Genomic DNA, 14,460 nt, shown 5'->3' with positions numbered 1-14,460 from the left:
CTGAGGGTGCCGTCTCCATTTAGGAGCTCCTGAAGCTAACAGGCAGTGGCAGCTCCGCTTGAAAACCACGGCAACACTTAGGGAGGCTGTGATCGGCCAGCCCCGCGAGTCTCGTATCAGCAGGGACGTCACGCTCTCTGTATGGTGCCCCCATGCTTGCCCCGTCCTTGCCTCTCTTCCCTGCTGCCTCCCTTAAAAGTTGTCATTGCTCTCGGAGGCCTCGGGCAGCGATGGCGAGGAGGCTGCCCAGCTGCCAGGAGCTGTTTTCTGTTTCCCATTCAGCCTCTGGGGGGGCCTCAGCAAAGCAGCCTTCTGCTCTCGATGGGAAATGGATGGGTTGTTTTTTTTTTTAAAAAAAAATGGCCCCTGAAGACTCTGTGTCTCAGTTAACATGCTTCCTAGACTGGCTGGTGTGGATCCCAACACCCAGGCCAAGAGAAACACCTGCAGGTCTATCTGCCTTACAACTTGCCATCTCGCCCCTGCATCCCTGTGGGCACCTCGTCCCCTCTGCCCCACCCCTTCCCACCACTCTCGCCACCACCTCTCTCCTGGGGACGATGGCAGCCGTTCCTGCCTCCGTGCCTCTGCCATCAGTCCCGCTCCCGCTCCTCTGCAGGCCCTGACGGCAGCTGGGGACTCCCACTCGCTCTGTCACATCTCCACGGGACTCGCAGACTTTACCTTAATGAAACTGATGCTCAATCCCCCCGAAACTACGCTCTGCCCTCGTGTGCCCCTTTTAGCTCTGGCCAAAAGGCTTGGGGTCACTGACCAGTCCTCTCTCCCTCTCACCCACATCCAACCCATCAGCAGGCCTTGTGAACTCCAAGTTCAAAGCACGTCCCCAAACCACATGCACCTTCCCGCACCCCACTACCACCTGCCTCCAGGCTCCGTGGTCCCTCACTGGCCTCACTGTTCCGCCATTGCCCGGCCCTGCGGGCAGCGCTCAGGGTTCTCCAGCGGCGTGAAAACCCTCTGTCCTCAAGTGGCTGGCGCGGTCGGTGGCCTGGCTCCCGGCGCCCTCTCTGACCCCTCTCTCCCTGGGCCCCTGGTCTGGCCACGTTGGCCGGCCCCCTTGCTGTGTGGTGGCTTTGCCATGCGAACTCCTGCCTCTGGGCCTTTGCACCTGCAGTTCCTTCTGCCTGGAGTGCTTTTCCTCCAGGCGCAGGGAACCCCTCCCTCACTTCACTGAGGCTCGTGCACAGCTCATGTCCTCAGAGCTGACCGCCTTGTCGCAATGGCATTATCTTCACTCTTCATCTCAGGTCTGGCTTTATTTTTCTTAGTATCACTTACCTCTTTCTAGCATTAAAACATATATTTACATTTACAAGTATATATTTATTTATTTGTTTGTTGCCTTCTCTCCAACCAACCCGCGCCCCCCCCTACCCTGCAGTAGTATGTAAGATCCACAAGGCACGGATTTTGTATCATTTATGATCAGTGCGGAGTAGATACTCAATAAATATTTCTTGACAGAAAACAAATGAAGAAAGAATCTGGACAGTAGTCCTGCCCACACTGTACTGATCCCGAGGGCCTATCTTTGTGTTGGCGTTTCCCCCACCGGCCAGTACACCATCCCTTAGATCCGAGTCTTGATCGTATGGTCAGGTGTGTGTGTGGGGGGGGGGGGGGGGGGGGGGGGCGGTCACTTCTCATTTTCTGAGGACTGAAGCCAAGATACGAAAAAACTGAAGCAATTAGCTTGGGATAACACAGATCTTTCTCTGTCTGATGCAAGCCTTTTGGAAATGAAGGCTGTTTCCTCAGTTCTTACAACCTCACCGTCCTGGGAATGCCCGTTGCAGGGCACGTGCTACCTGGAGGGGTCTGTAGTGAGGGCAAGAAGACGAGCTCGGTGACGCTCACGGCGAGGGTGTGCGGGGCACTTGCTGGGTGCCAGGCACTGTACCAGGCACGCGCATCGTCTCCTGTTACCGCGCTCACACCCCTGTGGGAGGAATGAGATGGTCTGGTTCACTTTAAAGAACGTGCCTGGAGCTGCACAGCTAGTGGCGTGATGCCTGCATTCAAACCCATGTCTGCATGGGCTTCCTTCTTCCCAAACCCGACGAAGCCTTGGCCGAGGGGTCTGAGAGCTAAGTCCCCTGCACCCGCACCCGATACCTCCGCTCCGACTGCAGAGCTTGAAAGAGGAGCGTGCTCTCCGTGCCTTCTCAGCTCCCCCCTTTTCCAGCGAGGTGCTGGCATCTCCTCCTGCTGCCAGTGCAGTGGCCGTGGCAGGCCTCCCTGCTTGGCTCTCGGAGAAGTTCCTACCACAACAGTGCCCTTTGTTTTTATTCCTCTCATCCCAGCCCGTCTGGCATTCTCTCTCCTGGTTCTGCTCCTACCGCCCTGAGTGTTAGGGGCAGTTTTCTCATGGACCCGTGCGAACCAAATACCTAACCACAGGGCGGGGTGTACACGGAGAGGCAATGTGAGCAGACCGCCGAGCAATGCCAGTTGTCTGTGGCCTGGGAACTGCTCAGGGGGTTTTATTCCTATGACGATGACTTCTTTCGCGCCCTCCATGTTCTGTCTTTGAAACATTTTTTTTTCGAGGCCTCTCTCCTGCTGTCCAGCACCTGTGCTTCCAACCCCTCATCATCTCCCAGAATCTCACTGGTCCCCAAACAGAAATAGTCCTCCTTCTGAGCCCTCCCTTTCTTTGTCATTCAAACCAGAGACCTCATCATCCCCACCTTGACTTCTCCTCCCTCCCCCCGCCCACCCACCCCACCATTCAGCAACTTACCAACCTGTCAGCCGTTCTGGAAGCTTGGGCTCTGACTCCAGGCAGACCGGGCCGCATGTCAGCTCTCCTCTGTGTCCTCATCTGTCCCGTAGCAGGATATCAACCCTGCTTCACAGCGTCACGCATGTAAGAGAGTTCCAGGTCCTGGCATGTAGTGAGGGTGCAGCGAATGTTCGCTGTCATAATTCAGCGACTCCCACCACTGTGTTACTCGGCTGGGGCTACCCTGGGCTTGACTCAGGGGGCTTTGTTGCTGAAGAACAAACAACTTCCGATTTAGTGACCTTTCCCTTCTCGTTAGGTGGGAACTAGCATGTGCATGTGTTATACATGCACACACACGTGTTATAACTGCCTCAGACCGGGACCTTTTCACATGGAAGGACCGCAGGGTGGGTGGGAAATGGCGATGGTTTTCTCTCTAGAGTCTCACCAAGCTCTGGTCTGCATTCCTCCCACATCCTCCCTCCTGATAGAGAGAGATGGCTGCTACTCCGACACCAGGAGATTAAGGCCGATAGCTTATCCAGGACCAGCTCCGCCCGCCCCCCTCCCCCGTGGGGGCCAGGCACGGGGGGCACCACACCCAGGTCTTGGGGTTGTTCTCTGTTGACTGGAGCTGGTAAACTCCGGTGCCTGCTGGGCTAGGAAATGTCCGTGGTCCCTGACTGAGAGCCTCCGCCAGCACTGTGAGGGACCGGCTGCTAAATGCTGAGATCTCCCAGGTGACGTATAAGCCGGCCGTGACTTCGCATCCTTCGCCACATGAAACATCTCCGGTGCCTGAATTCATCTCCTTCAGCAGATGAGCCTGGCTGGCTCGGGGGGTGGAGGGGTGAGAAACATGGCACGTGCCTGCAGCCCCACCATCTCATGCTTCTGCCACACAGCTCCTGACTGCCCGGGGGACTCCGAGGCAGCTCAGAGCTACAGAAACCGAAGGTCAGGAGCCCAAGGGCATTCCTGAAAGTCATGAGAATTCTGCGTTTTCTGTTGCTCTCATGGCTGGTCATTGAAACAGAGGTGGTGAAAGGGAAGGGATGGAGAGACCCACACCCAGTTTTGTTTTTTTTCTGCTTTGTGTTGTGTCCACCCACCTCAAGTTCTTTTCTTCCCCTCTCATAGTGTGGGCGCAACGCTGAGAACTTCGACCGGTTTTTCACCCGCCATCCACCCGTCCTCACACCTCCTGACCAGGAAGTCATCAGGAATATTGACCAGTCAGAATTCGAAGGATTTTCCTTTGTTAACTCTGAATTTTTAAAACCTGAAGTCAAGAGCTAAGTAGATGTGTAGATCTCCGTCCTTCGTTTCTGTCGTTCGAGCTCGACGGCCATCATGGTGACATATTTTTCATTGCCGAGTTGCATCCATGTTTATTTGCTGATGAGACTAGAGTGACCATGTCCTGGAACACAAATGTCCTCAGGCAGTTTGGAGCGTCTCTACAAGATGGGATTATGCGGATGCCTGTCGAAACGGCTGCATAATTAGCACACTGTCAAAGTCCTCTCCCAGATCCTCCTGCATGCCTGTCCAGCAGATCCAGTGGGGACAGGAAACGCCTGCTTTCTTTTCCTTTTTCTCTGCATGGCCATTTTTACACATTCTCCCGCTCCAACCATCCCATCTAGATTCTTCCGCCCAGTGAGTGGATGGCCGGGTGCTAGCGGCCTGGCTGGTGTCCAAGGATCTGGTTGCTTTGCCTTAGAGGGAATTTCTCCATTCTTTCTGGCTCAGGGGCACCACGAGCTCTGAAAAGACCGTGCTACAAATAACATTTTTGTTGTGTTTTTTTGCTTTTTTTTTTACTCAAAGTTAAGAAGATTGTCCAAGTCCTTTTAAAATTCCCAAACTGTGCTTTTACAAAGTTTCTATCTAAAAGCACCTCAAGGGGTCAAAAGGCAACCAGCTTGGGTGCTACCTCATTGCTGTCACCTCTGGTCCATGCGTCCCTGCTCACCCTCACCCCAAACTGCTTAGAAAGGGCATTTGCACCATTTCCTGAGAGACATGGTCACTCTTGCACGGTCCCAGGACCAGGATTCACATCACATTTCAAACTTTATTTGCTTTGGGGCTTTATTTCTGTTGTTGTTCAAATGCAAAAACAAACAAAAAAACAAACAAAAAAAATACTCATTTTGTTACTACATGCTTCGAAAAATGTGTCCAAATGTTACTGACCACAGTGACCAGCTTGGGTCTACAAAGGAGGCTGCTCCGGGCGGCACAGGCTCCTGGGCAGTGGGTGGGGCTGGGGGTGCAGCTGGCGTAAGTGCTCGGAGAAAGACGCCATTTCTCGATGTGGTTTCCCAAGATGTGTGTGGAAATGTCCATTTGTGTCTGGATGTGTCATGTGCCATTTTTCTTCTAGCATTGAGATGCAATAGTGAACACAGGAGGAGAAAAGCTGTTTCACTGAAAATGGCTTTGAAAAATGTGGACCCAGGCTACAGAGGGGGCCTCCGAGGCTTCCGGACAGAGGAGCGAAACCCAGAGCTTAATCTCAGCCCCGTGCTCAGCCAGGCAGACGCCAAGGCCGAGGCTGTGGGCCGGTCACCGCCTCCTGGTGGCCTGGGGTGGGGTGGGGCGAGCTGACCAGGGCCCTCTCATGATATCAGAGCCCACAGCCCACATTAGGGGCCAGCTAGGAGCATGGCCCAAGCGCTTTACTTTCTCATCAAAATCACTACTGCTCCCAGCTTGGACTAGATATTCTCTGTAGCAAGCAGCTTTGTGAGGCCCCAGAGGTCCAAGGAAAGCCCGTGGGCAGGAGGAACCCCATTTCTGTCTAACAGACGAGGATGGCAGTGGTTCCCCATCCTTGCCTCCTGCCTCCGCTATTCTCAGGCCTAAAGAGAATTCTCATCACCAGTTGAGTGGTTTCCGGAAGCTCCAGGGCTTCTAAGAGACCATCAAGGGAACTTGACAAACATCCTTGCAGTCAGACTTCTCATCTTTAGGAAAACCTGCCCTTCATCCCTCTCTGCCTCTCGCCGCTGCTCGCAGCTGGCTGTGGGCCTCCCGGCAGCTGCCTGCGGTAGCAATCTAGACCTCGGGGAAGGCAAACCTGAGTCCCAGAGGGGTGTTGGGGAGGTGAGAGGAGGGAAATGGGGCAGAACCCCCTCCTTAGCTGCGGGGGAAACCAGCTGCAGGGAGGAAGGACTTGCCCAGGGTCAGCCAGCTGGGACGCAAACCCGGTTCCTGACACTCAGCACAAGGCGCTTTCTCTCTGTAACTGGCATCTGAGCAACGCCCACCCACAGGCAGGTTAGCTGAGGTCCGTCCTATGGCTGTTGGGTGACCAGCCTTTCCTGGATCTGCTCTCAGGAGGGAAAAAACCATGAGAAACACTGGGTGGCTGACAAATGACCCGAGACAACTTTAGAGACCAGTGTAGCCAGGTAGCCAGGTGGGAGGTGGGGGGTGGATAGATGATAATTAGATAGATGGGAAGAATACATTGTACATGTCCACTGCTCCACATTTTCCCACTTGCTGTCATCATTTCCCAGAAGTTTGATAGCGTGCAGAAATATGAACTCCAGCCCAAGTCTCTGTTGCCCTAGGCCCTGTCCGAGGCCGGCAGGGAGCCTGAGGGAGCCAGGTCCTGAGTCAGAGCCCGCGGTTCCCTCTTCCATCAACACTTCCGTGCACAGGAGACCGGGAGGCGAGCCTTCCACATACAGCATCTTTGCAAATTGATCCGGGAAGAAAGCTATTAGTTCATTTTTCCCATCGTGCATGTATTCTGCCCTCCATGCATCACCCAGCCATCATTTATTGAGCACCGACTGTATACCTGGCCTGCGCTGGGTGCCAGGAGCACCGTGGGGAAGCGTAGGATGCCATCCAGGAGGGCAGTCTTGACGCAGTCATTGAACGCATGCTGTCATCAAAGGATAGCCGTCCCTGGGTTGGTCAGGGAAGGCTTCTGGTAAGAGAGACAAAGTCCTCACAGGTCTTCGGGTTGGGCTTCTCTGTAGACCACGGTTTGAGCGGAAGGAGAGGCACAGCAGCGCCCCTGGAGCCGGGCTTCCAGGACAGTCCTGAAGTGCGCTGGCGGGAAGGGAGGCAGGGGCAGCTGGGGTGGGTTTCCTTCTAGAAGGCCAACAGCACTGTGTCTGTGCTCAAACAAACGCGGGTCACGGGACTTGAGCCAGCGGACACCGTAGGAGCGAGGGCCTGGATTTCAGCTCAGTTCTGAGTCCCGAGTCTCACTCAGTCCCTTCCTGGCCCTCGGGGGACGCTGCCCACAGCACACGCCCTGGCTGCACTCGGCCTGGTGTCTCTACATGACACAGCCAGAGATTTTCCAAAAGAACTAAAACTAAGGGAGAATGAACAACTAAGCAAGGAAAGCCAAGGAGCCCTAAACATGTCAGCCACGACTAGCTGTCTACCGGGATCTAAGACCCGCTTTTCATTCCGGAGACTTCTTACCCTGCCCCTCTTCTAAGATAGGAAGGCCCGCGGTCACCGTGACTTGGGCAGGTAAGGCAGGCCAGTGGGATTCGTAACCCTCCTCGGTGAGCGAGGCTTTCTCATGGGGCTGCGAGCCTATCAACTCGGGAATTGTCCCAACAGAGAGGCCCGTTCCCTCCCAACTTCTAGGCTGAAACCCAGGGGTATTGTCGATGGAGATCTGCCTCTGGGACCAAGTGCATCATGGAAGCCCTGTTTGGACCATGTGGCTGTTTGGAGAAGCACGAGTCATCACCAGCACAAGGAGGAAGGGCTTTCAGAATTGGGCTGGTGGGGAAGGAGCCTTGGGCTGCGGGAAGCCGAGGCAGGGAGGGCGCGTGGGGTCAGCGTTACCAGGGGAGCCCCGCCAGGAGGCAGCTGCCTGCCCTCTAGCCCAAGACTTACCGGGACCCCATGTACCCATGGAACCCAGGCCTTGAAGGGGCCTAATACAGTTCAGTTCACCCTGGGGCTCAAAATGGACAGGGAGAGACCAGAGGCTCAGCGGCCACACATTCCATTGTTTCGCTCCAGAGTGAAGTCTCTGGCTGGGGAGCAGCTATAAGTAGGGAAAGTGAAGAGGCTCATCCTTCGAGGGGTCTTCACTGGTGGATGCATCCATTCAACAGAGTGTGGACAGCCTGCCGTGTGCCGAGACCACTCGTGGTCCTGGAAATACAATAGTGAAGAAACACCCAGGCCCTGCCCTCCTGGGAGAGGCCACAAATAAGTCAGTTTCTGGTTGCAGCAAGTTCAACGCAGATCATCAGAAGGTTCCTAAGTGTGGGGGTGGGGCCCAGAGAGGCGTGCACGGCAGTAGTGAAGGAAGAGGTGCACTCGAGTTTCCTCTGAACACAGGCAGAGCTGGGACAGGCAGGACAGGACACAGGAAGGACAGGACAGAGGGGCGGGGCGTGGCAGGAGAGGCCCATCCAGAGAACAGCTCCATGGGCATCCTCCGCCCACTCCACTCGGGCTCCGCTCACTGGAGTGTACCCCGGTTTCTCACTCACACACAGGGCCAGAGGAGGTGGGGACTTCCGTGAGGACGCCTTACCTATCTCAGGGGAGCGGCCTGAGGAGGAATGTTCGTGAGAGGGCCTTTTGCAAAGGGGCATGAGCCCAGGAATGAGAGATCCTTATCAGTCGGTGCCCCTTGGAGGCTGAACCTAAAACCTGGATGGTGACTGGCCAACTTTAGCTAGTCAGTCATCTTCACTGACCCTCTCCTCTTTACCATGGGGCTTCAGCCTGCCCGGCACCAGTGAACCGCGTGGCATCCTGGGTTGTCCTGTGATGAACCAGCCTGCAGGCTTGCTCCCTAGTCAGAGGGGCTGAGATGAGACCTAACCGGAGCAGTGTGGTCGGGTAATGTCACTCACCCTCAGGGTGGTCGTGGGCAAGTCACCGCACCTTCCCGTGCCTTGGTTTTCTCACAGGTCACAGCGGGGGTCGGGGGAGGACTCCAGCTCCTCCTGCCCGTGGGTAGTGAGGACAGGAAGAGAGGGTCGGCTGACAGAGGCCCGAGCCTGTCTCAGATGTGCGGAGTCAGCCCGCACTCCTTCCCTGGCGAAACCTGCCCCGAGCCAGGGTTGCTGCCTGCTCCCCACCCCCAAGAAATGCCAGATTCACTTGGAGAAGAGAGTTCTGCTTGTTGTAAGGCTGCCCCTGCAGACCTGACGTTAAGCTTTGGGTTTTGTTTCTTATAGTTTGTTACTAGATGTGGGCCTTGTCACCTGGGAGAGCCCTCTGTCTGCAGGCCCGGCCTCGGCGGTGGGCTCCTGAGCTTCCCGGGCTCGCCTGGGCCGCCGCAGGGAGTGAGGATGGGTGCGGTCCCTCCTTTCACGAAGCAATGGCTGCCTTCCCCACGGGCGGGCGCTCTGCTGTGGGGAGCTGCGCGCTTGTGCAGCTGTTCTCCTTCTTACAGGAAGGCCATCCTGGCCACGGGTGGCTTGGGGTGCTGTGCTAGGGGACACTCCACCCAATGACCGACTCTATGATGTCACACCTGGTGAGAAGCAGTTCCCAACTCAATTCCTCTCAAACCAAAAACAGAGCACACCCCACTTTATGACAGGCCTCAAAGGCATTCAATGTCTCATTTCCTTAGAAACGTTGCAAGCTTTCTCTCCTGAAGCCAGCACGGCTGTGAGACGCAAGCGAGGCGGTCGCATGTGCCCTGCGGCCGCTCCGCGGAGCATCCCACTCGCCCCAGAGGGCGTCAGCTCCGGTGGCTGGCCGCCTCGGTCGCGTTGCCCTCTGTGCTGTGTTAACGTGTCTGCTTTCCATTTGGCAGAGAGACAAGCGAGACACCTCCAACTTCGACAAAGAGTTCACCAGACAGCCTGTGGAACTCACGCCCACGGACAAACTCTTCATCATGAACTTGGACCAAAATGAGTTTGCCGGCTTCTCCTATACTAACCCAGAGTTTGTCATTAACGTGTAGGTGAGCGCCCGCTCCTCGCCAAGCCTGGAGGTAGGACTCCAGGCCGAGTGTATGCATTGATTCGTCTTCCAGATCCGTGGTGCTCCTGCTGGCACTCCAGGGTGGGAGCTGGCCGGAGGCTTCTCTTTGGATGTGTAGCTTGCTAGTTTGTTTTCTACATTTGAAAAATGTTTAGTTTAGAGTAAGCGCTTTATCCAAGTAGAAAGGAACTGTTTTCCAATCTTCCAGAAACTCATCAAATGAACAGACGATGTCAAAACTACCGTGTCTGATCCCAAAATGCTTCAGTATTTGTAATTTTTAAAATCAGAAGCTGATGTTCCTAGTGAAAGTTTTTACAGCTGTTCTGCAGTATCTCCCTTGAATGCTAAGCATGACTGGTGTTTTTAAAAATAGTGAGTAAGCTTTGCAGTTACTGTGAACTGTTGTCTCTTGGAGGAAATTTTTTGTTTAAGAATTGACATGATTAAACTGAGTTAATATATGCAAACTCTCTTGTTACCATGTCTGCTTTGAAATAGACTCCGGTACAGAGGTTGCAAATTGGAGAGCCATAGTCTAATGCAGCCAGGACATGAGCTTTGCGCCACATGCACAAAATTTTATTTAATTGATGGCATTGTCAACATTTTTTTAAAAATGCGATATTTTATTTAAGTTTCTGGACTTTCAGAGTCACTTGAAAAAAATCAAAAGACTGGCAGTACTGGGCCTTGGTTCCCATGTGGAAATAATTTGACAGAACTGACTCATGGCTGTCTCCTTTAAGAGCAATGTGAGCTCTCATTTTACCACAGTCTCCACCATGCCCTATTGTCTATATTTTTTATCTACCTACCTGGCCGCGGTAGCCATCTGAAGGTGAGACATTTTTCCTGTGCCCATAATCAGAGTATCTGCTCAGTCACCCAGTCGGTGTGGTTTTTGTGCATTAAATCCTCAAGCATGAAGTAGACAACAAAAAAGTCATTCTAGCCGTGACAGAGTCAGCACGGAGGCTGTTGGCGACATAGCGACACCACTTTTCTGTGGTCTATGAGGATGACATTGTAAAACTACTTACCTTTCACTATTTTCTCCTAACTTAGCATCTGCAAAAAAAAACAAACAGCAACAACTGCCCCCCCCCCCCCCCCAACGGGGCATATGTCCTTCCCTCCTGTCCAAGCAGGGCGGGCTCTTCTAAACGCTGTTGGCTTGGGAAGGAGTCGTCTCCCTGGCAGCAGCGTGCACATCGCTGCATCGCGGTATCGCCTGCTGCCTCCTCTAAAGGAAGTCATGCTTAGGCTTCTTGTTGAAAGATCGGTAATGCAGCCTACGGCACGTGCCTCAGAGCGGCCAGCGCCTGTGGGTAGCAGAAAAGGACAAACCTGACCCTCCAAGTATGTTGTGACTCCAGGGAGTTTATTTATCTCCTTGGAAGACGCCCGGCAATGGAGCATTGAGGAGACAGCGGATCTATTGATCCTCGGAATTTTAGAAACACTGCCAATTAAAATTGAGTAAAGCCAACTTAAAGAAGGAACTGTGCTCTAACGCATCACATTCAGAAAACAAAAACACATGGCTTTCTATCGATATTGGATGACATGTTCCATTTAAGATAATATTTTAGAAGAGGTTGCCATGCTACCCACTTCATGCCAGCCCTCATTTCATGCCCGGGCGCCTGTCTCCCCATTTCATGCCAGCCCCTCATATTTTCTCCCTTTGCTGGATATAAACCTGTCTGTCACTTCACAAATATTGAGCACTTGCTCTGAGCCCGGCCTAGTTCTGGGTGCTGGGGAGAAAGTGACAAGATAGTATAGGACTGTCCATTCACTGGGAGGAGACTGCAGAATTCCCAGCCTCTCCTGGGACAACTCCTATAAAGTTCTGCACTTTGATTGGCTCAGCCTGGCCAGCACTGTGCCTGGGTAGAGAGGGGAGGTGGGTGAGGGGCTTTGATTGGCCAGACCTAAGTTGTATATATTGCTGTGTAACAAATTACTCCAAAATTTTGAAACAAATATTTATTACCTCTCAGGGTCTGTGGGCGGGAAGGTGGGTGTGGCTTAGCTGGTGTAATGCTTGTCCTTGAGGGTGCAGTCAAGCCGTCGGCCAGGATTGCAGTCACACATGAAGGGTCACCTGGGGGGAGGTGGGACTTATGTCCATGCTCATGTACATGGCCTTTGGCAGCCTCAGTTCCTCAACAGAGAGCATCTCCATGGGTGCCTCTGGCCATGGCCACTGGCTTCCCGGATATGAATGATGCAAGTGAGAGCACCTAATCCAGAAACCATTCATCTCAGAAGTAGCCCCATCTTATTGCTGTTTTCTGTTCTTTAGAAGCAAGTCAAGAAACCCCGCCCTTGCCCTGACCGGTTTGGCTCAGTGGATAGAGCATTGGCCTGCGGACTGAAGGGTCCCGGGTTCGATTCCGGTCAGGGGCATGTACCTTGGTCGCAGGCACATCCCCAGTAGGGGGTGTGCAAGAGGCAGCTGATTGATGTTTCTCTCTCATGGGTGTTGCTAACTCTCTATCCCTCTCCCTTCCTCTCTGTAAAAAATCAATAAAAAAATAAAAAAAAGAAACCCCGCCCTCACTGAAGGGGAGGGATTCCACGAGGGGAGCAGTCCGGGTGGGGCCTCTGGGTGTCGGCTTAGTGACTGCCTTCCACACACACCTTGAGCGGCACCTCTGGAACTGGGTAGCGTGCCACCCACACCACAGGGACGGAGGGTGGGCGGGGACAGCTCTCCGAATGAAAACTGGAAGCTGTTCTTGGAACAAGGTGGGTGTATGCTCAGGAAGACCATGGCGGGTTCTCCCCACATGGGAATTCAGGGCTGCCCTGAAGATTCTCAATACTGGAAATCAGTTAAAAGACTGACTCACTGGGTCCTCACAGGTCGCCATTGTTTCACTGCCAAGCTACCACCAAGGGCAGGGGCCTAAATGTGAACTTCTGATGAGTCATAGTCCTTTGCCTTCAGGGACTCAAAATCCACCAAGAAGGTGCGTTGGTAGAAACATACACACAATAGAAGTCTATGTCAGTCATCTATTCTGAGTGACAACCACCTCCACACTGAGTGTCTTTTAAAATCACCGTGTATTTAACTCAGTGGTGGTTTTTCTGGTCTGGCCACCCCAGCGTATCTGTGATGGACTTGCTGTGTCTCCGCAGTCAGCTGGAAGGTCAGTGGTGACAGATGGCCTAGGTCGGCCACATTCACATGTGTAGTGTCTGACACGCTGGCTGGCCTCGGGGAAGCTCAGTTGGAAGGACTGGTTTTTGCCCCGAATGCTCTTGTGTGTTCCAGCTAGGTCTTCTTCAGCTGGTGGTTTTAAGGACGCCCAAAGAATAGCAATGAGAAGCAAGGCCTAGTGCCTGGGCACTTTTCAAGCCTCTGCTCTGTCATGTTTGCTGCTTCCCATAAGCCAAACTCCAGGGGTGGAGACACAGGTTCCCCTTGTGGATGGGGCACTGCAGAAACACCCCGCAGAGGCGAATGGCACAGGGTAGGAAAATGTGTGGCCATTTTGTATCCACTGCACAGTTCATCAGTAGGCCTGTTCATGAACTCGGGGGGCATTAAAGAAATAAGACAGAAGACAAAGAAATTGCCAGGAACTTCCTGGGCTTCCCATGGGCAGGCCACATGGATGACCAGAAGGTGGTAGTCTTACTTGTCTCTTCAAACTCAGCATACAAAGACCCAGCGCCAGAGTTCAGGCTTGTCAGCTGGACAACCAGAGCCAACTAGAGAGCTGAGGGGTAGGCTCTTCAAACCAAGGAGGACAAAATGCTTAAACCTTCGGGTGTTGTTCCTGCCATGGTTCTTTTTCTAACCCCGCATAGCTAAGATGCTGGAGAAATCTGGGAAGACTGCAAAGCAAGATAAATGGGGACCAAATCTAAAAGCCCAAAGCCAACTGTCTCAGGTCCTGTATCTTTCCTGGTTTTGAGGTTAAATTGCTTTGACCTACATGGGATTCTGCTGCTCACCACTTCCTAGACAATCAGTACAGGCTCCCAACGTGAATTCTAATTTCCCCAAACAATAGATGTTTGAGCTCTAGAGTCCTGGCTCGATGATTGAACCACACTCTCCACTGTGGATCTTGTCTCATAAATGCTCTTCTCCCTGGTGTGTGGCCTACCAAATTAGGCCAGATGTCAGGGTAAGAATGAAGTGGCATTTGAACAAGAGATGCAAGAATATTCTGTTCTGTTTTCAAACAGTCACGCTTCCTCTCAAGGTCCAAGAGGCAAAAAAAAATGCATAGAGGACAGAGCCTAGCAAATGAAGACTTGCTCAGGTGGGTTGGATCACGTGGTGAGTTCCTAGGTATTGTGTGGGTTGTTGATCTCCGTTAACAAATTACTTATTGATCTCTGTTAACAGATTAGCCCAAGCAAAATAAATTTATGAGCCCACAGCTTCTGTAGATAGGTCAGGACTCTAGGCACAGTGGGTGGAGCCTCAGAAGCAGCAATCGATGTGTTGGCTGGGGCTATGGTCTCCACTTCTAAGCTCGCTCACATGGTTGTTGGCAGGATTCAATTCTTTGTGAGCCGTTCCACCGAGAGCCCCCGTTCCTCACCGGCTCTTGGCTGGAGCTGCCCTCAGTTCCTCCCCATGTGGGCCTTTCCAAAATGACTGCTCACTTCACCTAAGTGCACCCGCTAGGATGGCACTAGCGAGACCATCAGTAAGACGGGAGCTCCACTCTCCTGAGAATGAAACAGGAGTGGCAGTATATCATTTTCACAGTGAATTCTGT

The 14,460-nt window shown here is 53.2% G+C and overlaps 1 protein-coding gene across 2 annotated transcripts in view; it reads left to right on the top strand.

Moving 5' to 3' along the window:
- Positions 1–10,173, top strand: part of PRKCB (protein kinase C beta) — a 290,571-nt gene extending 280,398 nt beyond the window's left edge. Inside the window, exon 17 of one of the 2 annotated variants that reach the window (XM_070413662.1) lies at positions 9,531–10,173. In XM_070413662.1, the coding sequence (XP_070269763.1) occupies positions 9,531–9,683 (153 nt within the window). In that variant the 3' untranslated portion in view covers positions 9,684–10,173. Of the gene's footprint in view, positions 1–3,892; positions 4,921–9,530 lie in introns of those variants that run through there. The other variant, XM_070413661.1, reaches the window with a different exon arrangement.
- Positions 10,174–14,460: the final 4,287 nt, after the last annotated feature.

Source organism: Myotis yumanensis, unplaced genomic scaffold (genome assembly GCF_028538775.1).
Source record: "Myotis yumanensis isolate MYYU_CA2020_CCGP unplaced genomic scaffold, mMyoYum1.0.hap1 SCAF_4, whole genome shotgun sequence".
Classification (NCBI taxonomy): Eukaryota; Metazoa; Chordata; class Mammalia; order Chiroptera; family Vespertilionidae; genus Myotis; species Myotis yumanensis.
The sequence above is the reverse complement of the archived record's forward strand: the minus strand, read 5'-3'. Positions and strand labels throughout refer to the sequence as shown.